At 49.1% G+C, this 13,731-nt stretch overlaps 6 protein-coding genes across 6 annotated transcripts; 3 read left to right on the top strand and 3 right to left on the bottom strand.

The window, feature by feature from the left end:
• Positions 1 to 56: 56 nt before the first annotated feature.
• GGS22DRAFT_170676 (fungal-specific transcription factor domain-containing protein) lies at positions 57 to 2,945 on the bottom strand. Its single transcript, XM_047962480.1, has one exon. It carries the CDS (start codon positions 2,621 to 2,623, stop codon positions 149 to 151), a length of 2,475 nt encoding a protein of 824 aa, XP_047816156.1. The 5' UTR covers positions 2,624 to 2,945; the 3' UTR covers positions 57 to 148.
• Positions 2,946 to 3,280: 335 nt separating this feature from the next.
• Positions 3,281 to 4,571, top strand: GGS22DRAFT_50246 (acyl-protein thioesterase). The gene has a single exon (XM_047967270.1). It carries the CDS (start codon positions 3,417 to 3,419, stop codon positions 4,311 to 4,313), a length of 897 nt encoding a protein of 298 aa, XP_047816155.1. The 5' UTR covers positions 3,281 to 3,416; the 3' UTR covers positions 4,314 to 4,571.
• GGS22DRAFT_50247 (acyl-CoA N-acyltransferase) lies at positions 4,572 to 5,671 on the top strand. The gene has a single exon (XM_047967271.1). The coding sequence runs from the start codon at positions 4,829 to 4,831 to the stop codon at positions 5,495 to 5,497; it is 669 nt and encodes a 222-aa protein (XP_047816154.1). The 5' UTR covers positions 4,572 to 4,828; the 3' UTR covers positions 5,498 to 5,671.
• A 1,284-nt stretch (positions 5,672 to 6,955) lies between these two features.
• Positions 6,956 to 9,247, top strand: GGS22DRAFT_50237 (uncharacterized protein). The gene is made up of 2 exons (XM_047967269.1): positions 6,956 to 7,557; positions 7,634 to 9,247. Exons 1-2 carry the CDS (start codon positions 7,276 to 7,278, stop codon positions 9,218 to 9,220), a joined length of 1,869 nt encoding a protein of 622 aa, XP_047816153.1. The 5' UTR covers positions 6,956 to 7,275; the 3' UTR covers positions 9,221 to 9,247.
• Positions 9,248 to 10,001: 754 nt separating this feature from the next.
• On the bottom strand, positions 10,002 to 10,721 carry GGS22DRAFT_191489 (uncharacterized protein; the record flags this gene model as incomplete). The annotated part of the gene is made up of 1 exon (XM_047965134.1): positions 10,002 to 10,721. One exon carries the CDS (start codon positions 10,719 to 10,721, stop codon positions 10,002 to 10,004), a length of 720 nt encoding a protein of 239 aa, XP_047816152.1.
• Positions 10,722 to 11,315: 594 nt separating this feature from the next.
• On the bottom strand, positions 11,316 to 12,557 carry GGS22DRAFT_196020 (uncharacterized protein; the record flags this gene model as incomplete). Its single annotated transcript, XM_047965761.1, has 4 exons — positions 11,316 to 11,490; positions 11,564 to 12,034; positions 12,094 to 12,349; positions 12,413 to 12,557. The coding sequence occupies 4 exons, from the start codon at positions 12,555 to 12,557 to the stop codon at positions 11,316 to 11,318; spliced, it is 1,047 nt and encodes a 348-aa protein (XP_047816151.1).
• Positions 12,558 to 13,731: the final 1,174 nt, after the last annotated feature.

Here is a 13,731-nt window from a genome sequence, read left to right as displayed (position 1 = left end):
AATGAATGCATACCACTGATGAACAAAACATACACAAACATGAGCAATCATTGGCATAAGTCAGGATTTTTGTTTTATTTTACATGTCGTACAGTGTATTGCACAAGTGTCAGAGTGGTATCTTGCGTGACCCAATGTCTATATCTATCTAATAGTAACCCATATCGCTCGATCCCGACTTCGACTGGTCGTCAGCGTCAACCCGGGTCTCGTTCACAAAATCATTCCAGGTACTCCAATCCATCGTATCAGAACCGCCGCCTAAATCCAGAAAGGGCACCTCGAAACTGAGATCCCTCCACCCTAGCATCGACTCATTGAACGCGAACGGAGACATGCTGAGTGAGGTCAGATCCGCCGGGATGCTGGGCTCCCGTGCATTGCGGATCTCGGCCCCGAAAGCACTTTCGGGCTCTGTCATGGTGATGTCTTCTCTATCTGTGCTTGGTAAGGGTTGAGTGGAATTGGGAGTGGGATTTCGGGATTCGGGGGTTTTGGTCGGCATGTTGATCGTGCCGACGTCTATGACTCCGTCTTTGAGGACTATTGTGGTTATACGGGTTGCCGCAGCGGGGGCTGGAGTAGTGGAATTCGTGGCAGTGTTTGTGGGTGTCGTGGTTGTAGCTGTAGCTCTCGGTACAGCGACACTTGTTGTAGCGGCAGTGGTGGCGCCAACAGCGGCAATCCTGGCCGCCTTGGCTTTCTTGTACAATTTGCGTATGGGTCGCCAGAGTGTCCCGCGCTTGGTGTCGGCGATGACTTCGCTCCAGCGTGGGAACACGTCCTCTACGGTGCGCCATGCCCGGTCTACGAGCTCGCCGCGCGTCTGTGTGCATAGCTCTGCGAGGACTACGGCGAGTGGATGCCACTGCACATAAGTGTTCGCCCACCATTGGAAGCGCTCGCCGTATGGCCCTGTTTGCAGGTACTCGTTTAATTCCATGATGGATAAGGCGGTGCGCAGCGTGGCTTCGTGGGGGAATATGCTAGGTTTGGCTGATGGTCCGGAAGTGGAAGTAATGCTTGGGTGTAGTTGAGGTTTGCGGCGAGGGTGCACTGGGTACTGCATTATGAGCCATAGCTTGAGGATTATCAGACGGACGGTAACAGAGGCTAGGTATGAAGGGGCGAGGTTAGGGTCCGCGCCGGCGACGAATTGAGATTCTAGCGTTTGTGCTTGTCGGACTATTTCCTCTACGGATTGGGAGGCTGAACTGCTGGTATTTGCGCTGTTGCTCTTACTGCTACCCTCACCATCGTGAGATATCCCCAGTGCGCTATGCGCGTGTTCAACCTGTAAGAACAAGTTCGAGCACTGCGCCGTGCACATGCTGAACGTCATATCTGTTGGCCCTTGTTTCTCGGTTAGATTGTTCCTAGTCCCAGGTCCAAAATCCGCGTCGTTGATGTTATGTGGCAACTTCGTATCATAGCTATCGCGTGCAAGTATCGTTGTTGTGCCCCTATCCTCCGCCCCGCGGATATCAAGTACGATGAGCTGCCACCAGAGCCGCCTTCGCAGCTCAGCCTCGTAAGGTGGCAGGTAGGCAATACTGGCCTCGCGATGTATATTTAAGCCTTGCGCGAGTCGGATAGGCAAGCTGAGAAGAGCCCATGCGGCTCGCGAGCCGACTGTACTACGCACACAGGCCACGTAGAGCGTCAGTGCTTGTAGCGTCTCGAGGCTGGTATTGTTGAGGTAGTCGGCGCGGCCAAGAAGATGCTCAACACCGCTGGCGAAAACACGTATTAAGTCCTCTCGCCGCCGGCCGAGATGTGTGAGGCAAGTGGAGGGGGGAAGGCTAGCCACGGCCGCGTGGTAAATTGAAAAGAAAAGGACTTCAGTTTCTGGGGTGAGCTGCGGACGTTTGGATTCGGGAGCGTTGGCGAAGGCGAAGAGTGCCCCTTCTATCGTTGGCCGGTGGAGGATCTTAATGATCATGTCGACGTTATTGAAGAATATAGTTGTAAGAAAACGAATGTGGTCTGAAGACGGATGTTCGACGGCCTCATAGGAGGTACGGAACGAGCTCCCGAGCAGCATCCCCGGAGACAAGGCCGATGCTGAACTGCTACCGTCGTTTGCCGAATCCGGCGTGGCCTCCTGCAACATTTGATCTTCATCGTCCGAGTCTGTTGACTGTTCTAGAGCTTGCTTCAGCCCTTCAACCTCAGTGCTGAGACTAGACCAGAACTCCCCACTAAGATACTGAGAGGTTTTACTGGTCAAGGGAGCATGCCGCCAGTCATCCTGCTTATCATCCCTGGTGATTAAGGGACCTTCCGAGATAGGAGGAGCCGTAGTTTGACTCGTAGAAGGACTTGGGGCTGATGCCGCCACATCTTCTCCGGATAGAGCAGAGAGCCCGACATTTCCCACTATAGACTCTAGTCGACTAAGACGTTGTAGAAGTTCAGAGTTCTTGTTTTTGCGGGGTTTCCGGATACGTTTCCGGGTAGGGAAGATACACTCGGCCCCGGAGCGTTGACAATGTGAACACGGATACTCACGGCTACATTTCAACTTCCGGGCTCGGCAATTGGTACAACTGAGAGGTTTCGGTTGGTGCTGATGCTGAGATGGCCGAGACGCCACGTTGGCTGATGGCTGCGGCGGGTCCATAACTCCGAGATGTTGTTGGTTATCCAGCAGCTAATATATTGTAGATCCTAACCCCATTGGGGGAATTGAAGCTATATCCGCAATTTCTTATACGGAATTTGTCATTATATGATCCAAGACATGGCAAAAGATGGAGGAAGCTGAGCTTAGGTAAAACGGAAAGATCTGGATTTGAGATATGAAGAATTTAATGGGTCAAATGACATAGGCGCCAGGCAAGATAGGTAGGGCAGGGTAGGGCTGAGCAGTGACTCAAGCTTTGCTGCTTTGGAAGGCGTTGCTGGATCGACAGGGTTAATGCCGAGAAAGGGGGTTTCGATTACTCGTTGCAGTTAGCGTGTCTCTCTCGCCCCATATATCTTCCCAGTACGTACCTCCAATCTGAGATGATATCCAGTTGATCGATCATTTTCTAATCGCTCACCATTTGGACAGTGAATTGATGGGTGAAGCAATGTTTGAGTACCCGGTCAGCCACTATGGGTGTCCTGGAGACTGGTATGCCTACAAGGAAGCATAAAGTTGAATGGAACAGTGACGACCGATATTCCTCAGATTATGATGCTCAAGTAGGTATATGTCAACTTCTGTCTTCTCGTCAACAGAAACTCGGGCTATACCGGTTCTTATAACGAGGAAACAGGTAGCATTCCAATTCAGGGAACCAATCAACGTCTATTATACTCCTAACCACTTACAACCACACGCATAGGACAATTCGAATTAGCGGGCAGCCTTGATGGCTTGTATAATCGAGCTCGTTTCTCCCATCTGTTCCAAAACATCGAATTAAATGGCTTCGCAAAGCTCTCTCATAAGCCCATCCGCCAGTAGTAGCACGAATATATACATTGTTGAACCTACGACTGCACACACGCATACCATTATTCTTCTTCACGGGTTGAGCTCTAACGGAGAAAAGTTCGGCAAGGAGCTTCTGGAAACAGGCATTACTTCAGCAAACCGATCACTCGCTCAACTGTTGCCAGGGACACGTTTTGTCTTTCCCACAGCAAAGCGGCGCCGTTCGTCTGCATTTAATAGGGCGGTTCTCACGCAATGGTTCGATATCGCACGTCTTCCCGACCCAGAGTACCGAAAACAGATACAGCTTAAAGGTCTCGCGGAATCTGCCGCAGAACTAGAACCGCTCATACGTGAAGAGACTTCAAAGGTGTCTCCGCAGAATGTGATTCTTGGAGGGTTAAGTCAGGGTTGTGCCATGTCGCTCTCAATGTTACTTGCTCTCGAATATCCCCTGGGTGGATTTATTGGGATGTGCGGTTATTTGCCATTTCGGACAGATATGGACGAAGCTATTGCACATGATGATATGGAGATGGATGAGGATAATCCTTTCGCTACCGAGGCTGAAGGCCAGACATCATCAGATGACCCAGCAGTCAAAACCCTCATCTTTGAGCGAGATCTTCTTTGCCTCTCAGCTATACCGAATCCCAAGAGGGAAAATACGTCGCGGTCAACGCCAGTGTTCTTAGGCCACGGTGACGCAGATGAGAAGAAGCCATATCACCTAGGTGAAGGCGCTTCTCTGACCATGCAGACTGCTGGATACGAGGTTGTGTGGAAGCTCTACCAGGGTCTTGGCCACTGGTATAAGATACCGGACGAGGTCGATGATATTGTTGATTTTATTCAGAAAAAGGTCGGTTGGGATATATCGCAATAGAAGTAGCGAAGCCAGCCCCTATACAAAGCCTTCCCGAACCTCGCACTCAGTCCCACTTGAATGACTCTCAACCCAGACTATTTCTATTAATAGGGGCCTAGACCTAATAGAATTTTATGTCACATGACCCCATGTGTAGAAAATGGTTGTTAGGATAGGATTTATGTTAATTGTTAGTTAAGACATGCACGCCCTTTGGGATTTGGTCATATATCGCTTCATGATATATGCACCTTGTAAGAATCGGCGGTCAATTCCACGGCTGTCTTAAGGAACATGCATGTCTTCCTCTTTCGGCATGCAGGCGGCCGTATGATCACCTAGGGTGCTAGGTAGGTTAGTGAGTCACTGTTCAGCTAAGATTTCGCGCTATATATTCCCGGGGTATGAATCTTCAACGGAGTAGATGTTAGTTGTATCAAAATTTTATTCCAACTTACCTAGACCGTATATTTCGGGCAAGCGAGGTAACTTGTCATTTCTTCACCTGTGATAAGGCTTATTACTCGCTCGCAATGTCTGCTCAACCAAAGATCGCCGTTAAGACACGCTTACCAACCACCCCGTTTCCTCTCAATACAGAGAGGAAACCCATTCGTACGGAACGACTTATCATCCGCCCATTTTCTGAGGATGACCTTGATGGTATTCATTCCCTCCGTACTCAACCGGAAGTTATGAAGTATACAGCAGTTGGGCGGATCGACGCCAACAAGGAGGAAACCGGTGTATTCATGGCTCGCTTTATGCCGCCCAACGACGTTCAGACATATAACAACATAATTACTCTCGCATCGACGGGCGAGCTGATTGGAGTAGGAGGAGGTACATCTAGACCGGAGTCCGTCTTCGGCTGGCCTGAGATCGGATACTTGTTCAAAAAAGAGTATTGGGGGCAAGGCTATGCTACGGAGTTCCTCAAGGCTTGGTTAAACGATTGGTGGACACTGCCACGGTCCGAGATTGAGACACAGGTCGATGGGCAGTCGGTAAATGGAGTCGGGGAGGTACCGGAAATGATCACGGCGTTTATTGAAGAGTCCAATACAGGAAGTCGACGCGTCCTTGAGAAGGCTGGCTTCCGGGAGTTTAAGCAATGGAGTGAGCCTGATTCTCGTGATGGGTATGGGAGACAAGTGACTCTTGTCGGATTTGTCTTATCATCTCCCGACTCGAAGAGCTAGCGTCCAAAGCAGCTAGGCTTCCCGGACGGCCGCTAGGGTAGACCGAGATTTCCAGTGGCGGGTGATGGTTAAAGTTGGAACGGGTCGGTAGAGAATGGCATGTCGATATTATACAACATTCCAATGATAGGCTTCTGTTAGAACCACTTGGTTGATATCTACTTAGATACCTAAATTATTCAATAGACCATAAATCCAGACGAACCCGTTGAATCCGGAGGTGCAGCTATGAAACACAAATCTGGACACAAAACCACAGGACACTTACGAATGCGGCCTTTTCAGCCACTTGAAGATGACGGGGTTACTAATTGCTGAGGTAAATGTAACTCGGGGTTGGACAAAGTATGCACAGCCATCATGGTTGGTACGAATTGGTGATGATCGTACAACGGGATTTACCTTATTGTTCGACCGGGGAAAAGTGGTATGGGTCTAGAGGTTACCGGCAAGTACGAGATGAGACAGAAGACGAAGGAAGATCGATTACACACCGAAGGATGCGGTTCGGAAACACATGAATTATTTGGGTAGGAATTAAAATTGGCCGGTGAGAGTTATGGATGACAATGTTTCATTGGCCTATAAGGTGATATGAAAACTGCCTGCAGCAGCTGCAGGTAAGTGAGTAATCATTTTTACGAAGACCTTTATGGTTGGTTCAAGATGGTTACTTTTGCTGCCTTTGCGTCGCTAATATAGTCCAAAATGCGAAATGTAGCGCAGAAAAAAGAAAAATAATGTGTGACGATTGAATTGATAACGTCGTTCGGTATATGGATATCAGCATAATCGAGGGGCATTGTGCATATATGGAGCATACACACCTCGTATATCGCATGGCAGGGCAGATTCTTACGCTAAAAGTTTGAAAAAAACGGGAAAGGAAGCCATTGCTTCGTACGTCCACTAGCTACGTCAGGTTTTTATTCCGCGAGCACGTGTCATCAGGCAATTTGGCTGCGGGCTTTTTGTAAACCTGTTAAGTCGCTGAGTCGTAACTTCTTGCTTCTTGGAGTAACTTTGTGCCTTGTGCCTTGCTCCTCGCTCCTTGCTCGGTTTAACTCCAGGGCAGTTTCTATCTTTAAACATTGGCAGCATTGGCAGCATTGGCAGCATTGGCAGCATTGGCAGCATTGGCTACCTAATACTTTGGCTCTACATTGGCTTAAACCTTGGAAGCCTGCCCGACCTTCCTCTCATCCACCCATCATATTTGTGATTTCGGAATATTTCTTCCAGGGCTTCACATCACATCCATCCCACAATTACCTACTACCAAGACCACGGCTACGGCTGTGTTCAGTATGAATCACACGCCTCTGCCTAATATTCCAAATGAATTTGTCCATTTTCATCAATTGCCTATCCTATCAAGGCTGCGAATGGCCCCAACAGTTTGAATGATCAACCTATTTATACCACTGTCTTGTACCTGATCCATGGATATACAATAATTATACCATAATCGTTTGTGTTTCTTATGCTGCCCTGATTTTCGTAACGCAGCAGATGCTGTGGTTGCCGATTTGCGAATTCTGCGGTCATCATTTGCCCCCTAAATATCGTTGGATCATTTATCCTTCCATTCTATTCATCCATCATCTATTGGATCAATCTATCTTACTTGCCTACTCAGTAATAATATTTGCGCACATATTCCCGAAAACATCTATTACGTCTTTTTGATTAACGTGCTATCATCTCGCCTATGCTAAATGTTTCTAACTCCCGAGTCGTTTTTCGTCTGGCTGTTTCGTGTGAACTTGTAAGGAGAGATGGCGAGCGTTAAAGTCGAACCCAGCGAACCAACCGCTGCTCCTTCGCCTTCTAAAGAGACACCTCATTCTCATCCTCGGCCACAACCACATCCACAACCGCAACCTCAACCGCAACCCCAGGCACAATCGAAGTCGCAGTCGCAATCACAACCACACCCCCAATCACAGCGGAGGTCTTCTGGAGCAAGTGTGAAGGATTTTTATGGATATCTTTTTCATGAGGACAAGTCGCAAACTTACGTTCTTGATGCGCTACTCCGCGCCATCGGACTATATATTGTAGGCCCTATTCACCTTCGTCGCATGTCCTCACACGGATGCGAAGAGGAGCTATGCTAACTTGACAACACGGCAGTCCGCTCATATCGGCGATGAGAATGTCAGTGCACTGACTCCGAAGAAGCTAGCGGCCTTTTATCGCGCCGTCGGCGGCGATTACGATCAACTCTTCATACACTGTCCTGGTAAATCCATCTCTTATATCTGGCAAGCGCTAGGAGTTGAGCATACCCTACAACCGACCGAGAATCCTTACGAAGCGCCGTCTATTCCCGCTTTAACTATAAGAGGTTTTGTTCGATGGGAGACAATTCAGATTCTCCTTGAACCTCAAGAGCATGCGCCGTTTATACAATTCGCCGTGCGTAACTGGGCTTTGGTAAATCCTGATGATGGGAAGCCTTTCCCAGTTGATCTACCAAGGGATGCTTTCCCAGCCCAATGCGATCCAGAGATAGATGCGTGGCATAAAAATTGCGCCAAAAAGTTGCGGGATGAAGCCACTCCTAAAGATGAGCATCCGCCTTCCCGGCCTCCGTCCGATCCGAGAATCAATAGCACATACACGCATGTACGCAACCCACCGAGCGCGGGTACGGGTACGGGCACGTCACCTCGGCGGAGACCAGAAATGGATTATTTCCAGAGAGGACGGCCAGTGTCGTATGCCCATGTACCAGGCAGTCACTATGCCGCTCCCGCTTTTACTGTCAATTATGCACCAGGACAGCGACGGGTGAGTACTAGCAATAGCAGCAGTGGCTCACCGGGTAGTCCGCCTCGGCGACGAAGTCAATCAGATGTGCGTCACCCCGAGATGGAGGATCCCCGAACTTCGAGTCATCTCAATCCCCGTCGTCCGCCTGGTCCGCGCCGCCACAGTCATTCAAAACCCTATTCCCCTGACCCCTCGGATTCCGAATCGGAGATGCCGCCTCGTGCTGGCTCTAAATCCCGAGTGCACGGCCCCGTTCCGCCTTCGTCATTCCGACGTATGCCAGTTGCGGCCCCTATAACGCCACCGATTCCGGTACGGGTTCGCCGTAGCGAAATTCGACCCGATGACGTTCGTAGGAGGAGCTTGCCGGCAGAGATAAGGCAGAAGGTTACTTCATTTCTTTCAGGGTCGTCCGATCGCCACCGGAGCAACTCTCGCGAAAAGCGACATCCACCAAGTGTACAGTCGGGCGTACATTTCCGGAGAGAGAATTCCTCGCGCCTTAGCAGAAGCGGGTCCGGAGACTCGTATCCCAGTGATGAATCAGACACAGGAATACCGCCGGGGTATCCTGCGCGACGCGAGCGCGAGCGTGAACGCGAACGAGTGATACGTGATAGGGTCATCGAAAAGGAACAACGCCGGAGAGAACGGGAGAGGGAGGAAGAGCTGGAAAGGAAGGGCCGGCATGAACGAGCGTATCTGCGGCCAGCAGCGCCGAGAAGATCTAGTAGCCATACGGATGTCGACCGAACCAGAGACTATGGCTGGGATCGCAGGGATAGGGATCGGTCTTCAGACCTAGATCGGGACGGAAGGCGAGTTGTGACAGCTGACGAGAGGGAAATACGGGACCGTAGGCGGTATAAGGACCGAGGTTATAGCCCTGCGGTAACTGGCGTCGGCGGAAGGAGATACCCCCCGGAGCCAACTTGGAAATCATAATTGGTATAGTTATTCGAATGTTAGATTGGCGTGGCGTCATTTGGAGTTATGGATTTATTGTATGAGTTGTTTCAAGTGCGAGCTTGAGGCTACACATACGAGATATGATAGAAGGACAGGCAATATTTTGGATATTTCACGGCTACACTGGACTATGTATGGGGAAGTCATGTTAGTATTAGAAAAGGAAAGGATGGGGGGATAACGGCTTAAATCTCGTGATCTTAGATACCTAGGTAGGCGGCCATTTGACTTCTTGCCTATCATTATTTGGAGATCTATTGGCCGTTTGGGATGTTAGGCTACAGGCCAATTCGGAATAGATATATATTGGTGGGGATTATCACACCACTCACGCTACGAATCACATCGAGAAATTATAGCATCGGCATTGAGAATTGAAGCTATTCACAAGCCGATGAGTCCTCGCATTTAGTCCCGACTCCGCTTGAATACCGCAACCACAAGGTACAAATAACTTTACTATCGACAGTGTTATCAATTATCACTTGGTATAACAGACAGTCGCACTTGGAATATGAAACATAAGTAATTATTCTGATAAGTTAAACACTACCTGGGTGGTATACAGGTTGGAAAGAAAGTCCAACCCAAGAAGTAGAGCTAATCTCATCAAGAGATGCAACTACCTTCGTATGGGGGATCACGTTGGGTATTAAGCTTGAATCAATCAACCTCACCCTTCTCTACATTTCCCATCTCCTCTGGGGGGTGTAAACCAAACTTCTGCCGATGTCGAGGGACTCGAGACAGCGTCGTACTACGTGCCATCCAATTCCGGGTGTTTCGTGAATTCGGTCATGCGAGAGGGAGAACCATTCTGTGGTTTCGGGTCCGGCGTTACTGTGTGCGATTTGGACAACCCCATCACCTCAATCTCCTCTACCTCCGATGTCGAGAGCATCTGCGATTCCTCCTTCGCCGAATTCGTCTCCAACTCCGAAACCTTCAATCCCTGGTCTCCCATCCCCATCGGCCCCTCTCCAGCCTTTTTCTTCGCGCGCTGGAACTTCTTCCACTCAACCCACGTCCTCGACTTCTCGCACTCGCTCGTCTTCGACAGCCGCGCACCGTATCCCCTCCCCGCCCCCTCCATCATCGCCCAGAACTCCTCTTTGCGCCCCGCGAACCGCCCCCCATCGGAGTCTTCATCGCTCATGCCCTCGCCACCGTACCGCGTACACATCCCCGGGAAATCTGCCTTCGAACCCGCGAACGCGGAGCTGACGCGTCCGAGGATCGGAGCACGCGAGCTGATGTTCAGGGACGAGGCATCGCGGACCCCTTTGCGCGAGAGAAAGCGATTGCGCGCGACGATGGCGGTTTTGGCTTTTCGCGCGTGGTAGGCGCAGTAGGACTTGTTGTTGTTGTAGACGGGCGTGTTGATGGTGCGGCAGTAGGGGTCCGGGCAGGTGAGGAGGGTGCCGCGTTTTAGCTCGCAGGGGCAGAGGTTGTAGCGCTCGTAGGGTTGGATGCACATTTTGGAGATGGGTAGGTAGGTACCGTTATTCCTGAGATGAGGTGTGATTTTGGGGGTGGAAGGGAGGTTTGGGAGGTTTTGAGATAGGTGGATGATGGATGGTTGGTTGATATAGATATTCGATACTTTGGTGCGGCCTTCAGCGGCTACAAAAGGCGAGTGTATCACGGTCTTGGTAAAATATACTTCGCGGGCTTGAGTGAATACTAGATTGCTAGATTTTGACTCGCGTGAGTTGGCAGGAGATTAAAGCATTGCTCCAGGTTCCCGGCATGATAGGAGAAGAAACTCTGCTTTCGACTAATTGTAAAGGTCAAACAGATTATCATAGAGCCAGGGCAGGAAGACATGGGATAGATATATGAATTAGGTATAATTGTGGCGGTTAATTGAACAGAAGCAGACAGGTGGTCTAGATGGATTTTATACCAAGTCAGTGTTGAAAGGAGTGATGTTATATACATGTATGTGACGAATTCATAACCCTAATAACCCTCAAAGAACCCCATCCCTAAGTTGAACAAGAATGGGACTCTAGATATTCACGGTAATAGATAGAATATCTTCACCATTTAGACGATCGCGTCTCATGATTTAGCTATGACCCAGCGTGATCTTTCCATCGCCACTCAACGTCGCGGTTCCACCAGTCTTGCCATCTTTATTCTTACACTGAGTTGCAATAGCATATATGTAGCTCCTCATCCCGTTGCAGTTCAGGGGGCATGTTGTGGGCGGTGGAGGCATGCCAGAAGGATCCGCCGGGCATCTGTGATGGCATTAGTCAATAATTCCCTATGTAGAGTGACAGAAGGGTGGATGGGAAAGGGGGTAGAAGTTACCGAATGTTATCGTTGATAGATGCTTTAGCCGAACCGGAAGTCTTCGAGTTGCTGCCTCCAGGAACATGGCAACAGCATTCCAGTCCATTTTTCCCTTGCCAGTTGTCACCGACCTTCAGCGCATCCTTGTAGTCAGGCCCGTTGCTAGCGTCGCAATTGATGCCGTTGTCACGCTTTAGTATATCGAGTGCGCGTGCCTCGGATATAAGACTGCGTGAGTGGCGGCGCTCAGAAGTATCGTCTCGTTTTCTGGGAGGAGTTGGCACACCGATTACCATTGCTGATTTAACCTTCTTGCCTTTGACATTGACACACTTTCCGTTCTCGAGAGTGGCGACTTGGTTTTCGACGTGGCAGTCTGAGTCACTGCAGGCGAAGGCGATGTCTGCTTTAGGGACATCGCTCACCTTAATCGAGTCGACGCTGTTGAGAGTGACCGGCAGGTTTTCACCGATAAATCCCATCTCGTTCCTACATGGTACTGTTAGATATGGTAACATGGAAGGGTGTATAACAGATAGACCACTCACGTGGAGCTTCCAGAGCAGTCCGTATTCTTCCAAGTCCTTACAGTGCCAGCTGAGGCTCGCTTCTTCTTGGAGCTACCTTCTGGGAGAATATTGTTTACGGCCTTGAGCTTGGTGTTTCCCATGGTCATACATCCATCTCCTTGGAACGAGCCAACTTGGGCATCTTTACCGCACCAATTGTTGAAAAAGATCCATTGCTCGTCCTTGCTAGAGCCTTCTACCTTGATAGAGGCAGCTTTATCTTTGAAATACTGGCCTATAGACAAGATGGATATTGTCAATTTGCGTTCGGATTAAGAGGTTAAATATTTTCACTTACAGTAGTCACCATATTTAGTATCCTCGATAGTCTGTTGGACTTCGCCCTTGCACCCCTTTTCTTTATAGGCAGTCAGTTTATAACCGCTGACTTGCAGTAGAAGGGTTGCAAGGCCGAGGAGGGTAAGAGGCTTGGTTGCTGGCATTGTCGATGGTTGAATTTTGATGCGATTAGAGTGTCTTTGATGCTCTATTTTGATGGTAGTAGATTGTGATTTCGATGGTTGGATACATCCCCCTTATTTATATAAATTTTTTCTACTTCTTATTTTATAAAAAACTAGGTACCCATTGGTAAGTAGACCTGATCATCTTCGTTCGACTGCGGTATCCTCGATATCTTCATTCTAATCTCGATCGTATACAGCCTCTTCCTCAGTAACCTCGCCCGACGATATCTATCTAGAGAACTATTCTGACATGAAGTCATAGCTGAGGCTCATCATTACCCATAGAGTATATACGGAGCATACGAAATTCGCCAAAAGGAACGAAAAGTGGGTCCATAACCAAGAAACAATATCGTAGCTCGATGTATTGTAGCCTATTTTTGGATTTTGTAGGCCTAAGCTGAGCGAGCTGAACGGTTGAGAACGGCACGCAGCCCTTAGGTGAGCCGGTCCGGGGGATTCGGGGAACCGAGGGCGGACGACATTAACGAATCCGCTAAATCGTCGATTGTGTCAGCTTCACTACCATCTTTTATTAGGTGATGTCGATTCCACTTGCTATACCAATTGATCCTTCCGCCCCCGCGATCTCCAAATAATATTCCTTTGAAGCTACTAAGCAGAGTCGTGAGCCTCTCGAGTACCGCTCGAGTACGTCACAATGCTTCCCAGACTGTCCGGATGGATTCGCACGTGCAGATGACCAATGTCAGAAGTATATTTGCAGGCTTCTTCATAGTCAGCTTCTGACGTCACGGACTAATTTCAATAGGAACTCAGACAACGAAGAAGTCATTTAATCAAGTTCGAGAAGGGAGTGTGAGAAACGGTCACTCGGAGGACAGTAAAGGTCGCGATTAATCATTGTGTTTAAATGATGTTAGGTAATGTTTTACATGCAAGAGAGAGAGAGAATAAATGACGAGAGGTACTAGGTACGCCAAATAAAACCCTCAGGTTGTTTCCAAGCCAGTAGCGATGGAAGTCACCTAGTTATTAGAGGGGATCTACACATTACATTTCTTTTTCGAAAGGCAACCTAGGTACCTACCCATTTATAGAAATTGCCGATGCCGTGGAAGACTTTCCAGAGCAAGGAACGGTCCTTATGTTCTCTTTCCACTATAACCATTTACCAGCTGATAGTCGA

Source organism: Annulohypoxylon maeteangense, assembly GCF_022496945.1.
Source record: "Annulohypoxylon maeteangense strain CBS 123835 unplaced genomic scaffold GGS22scaffold_16, whole genome shotgun sequence".
Lineage (NCBI taxonomy): Eukaryota > Fungi > Ascomycota > Sordariomycetes > Xylariales > Hypoxylaceae > Annulohypoxylon > Annulohypoxylon maeteangense.
This window is presented reverse-complemented; position numbering and strand designations above follow the sequence as displayed.

What these genes read in the sequence shown, in the direction of transcription:
- GGS22DRAFT_50247 (XM_047967271.1), top strand. Translation starts at nt 4,829, where the DNA reads ATGTCTGCTCAACCAAAGATCGCCGTTAAGACACGCTTACCAACCACC.
- GGS22DRAFT_50237 (XM_047967269.1), top strand. Translation starts at nt 7,276, where the DNA reads ATGGCGAGCGTTAAAGTCGAACCCAGCGAACCAACCGCTGCTCCTTCG. An exon ending in GCGCCATCGGACTATATATT is followed by an intron (nt 7,558 to 7,633) that starts GTAGGCCCTATT and finishes ACAACACGGCAG; the next exon opens with TCCGCTCATATCGGCGATGA.
- GGS22DRAFT_170676 (XM_047962480.1), bottom strand. Translation starts at nt 2,623, where the DNA reads ATGGACCCGCCGCAGCCATCAGCCAACGTGGCGTCTCGGCCATCTCAG.
- GGS22DRAFT_50246 (XM_047967270.1), top strand. Translation starts at nt 3,417, where the DNA reads ATGGCTTCGCAAAGCTCTCTCATAAGCCCATCCGCCAGTAGTAGCACG.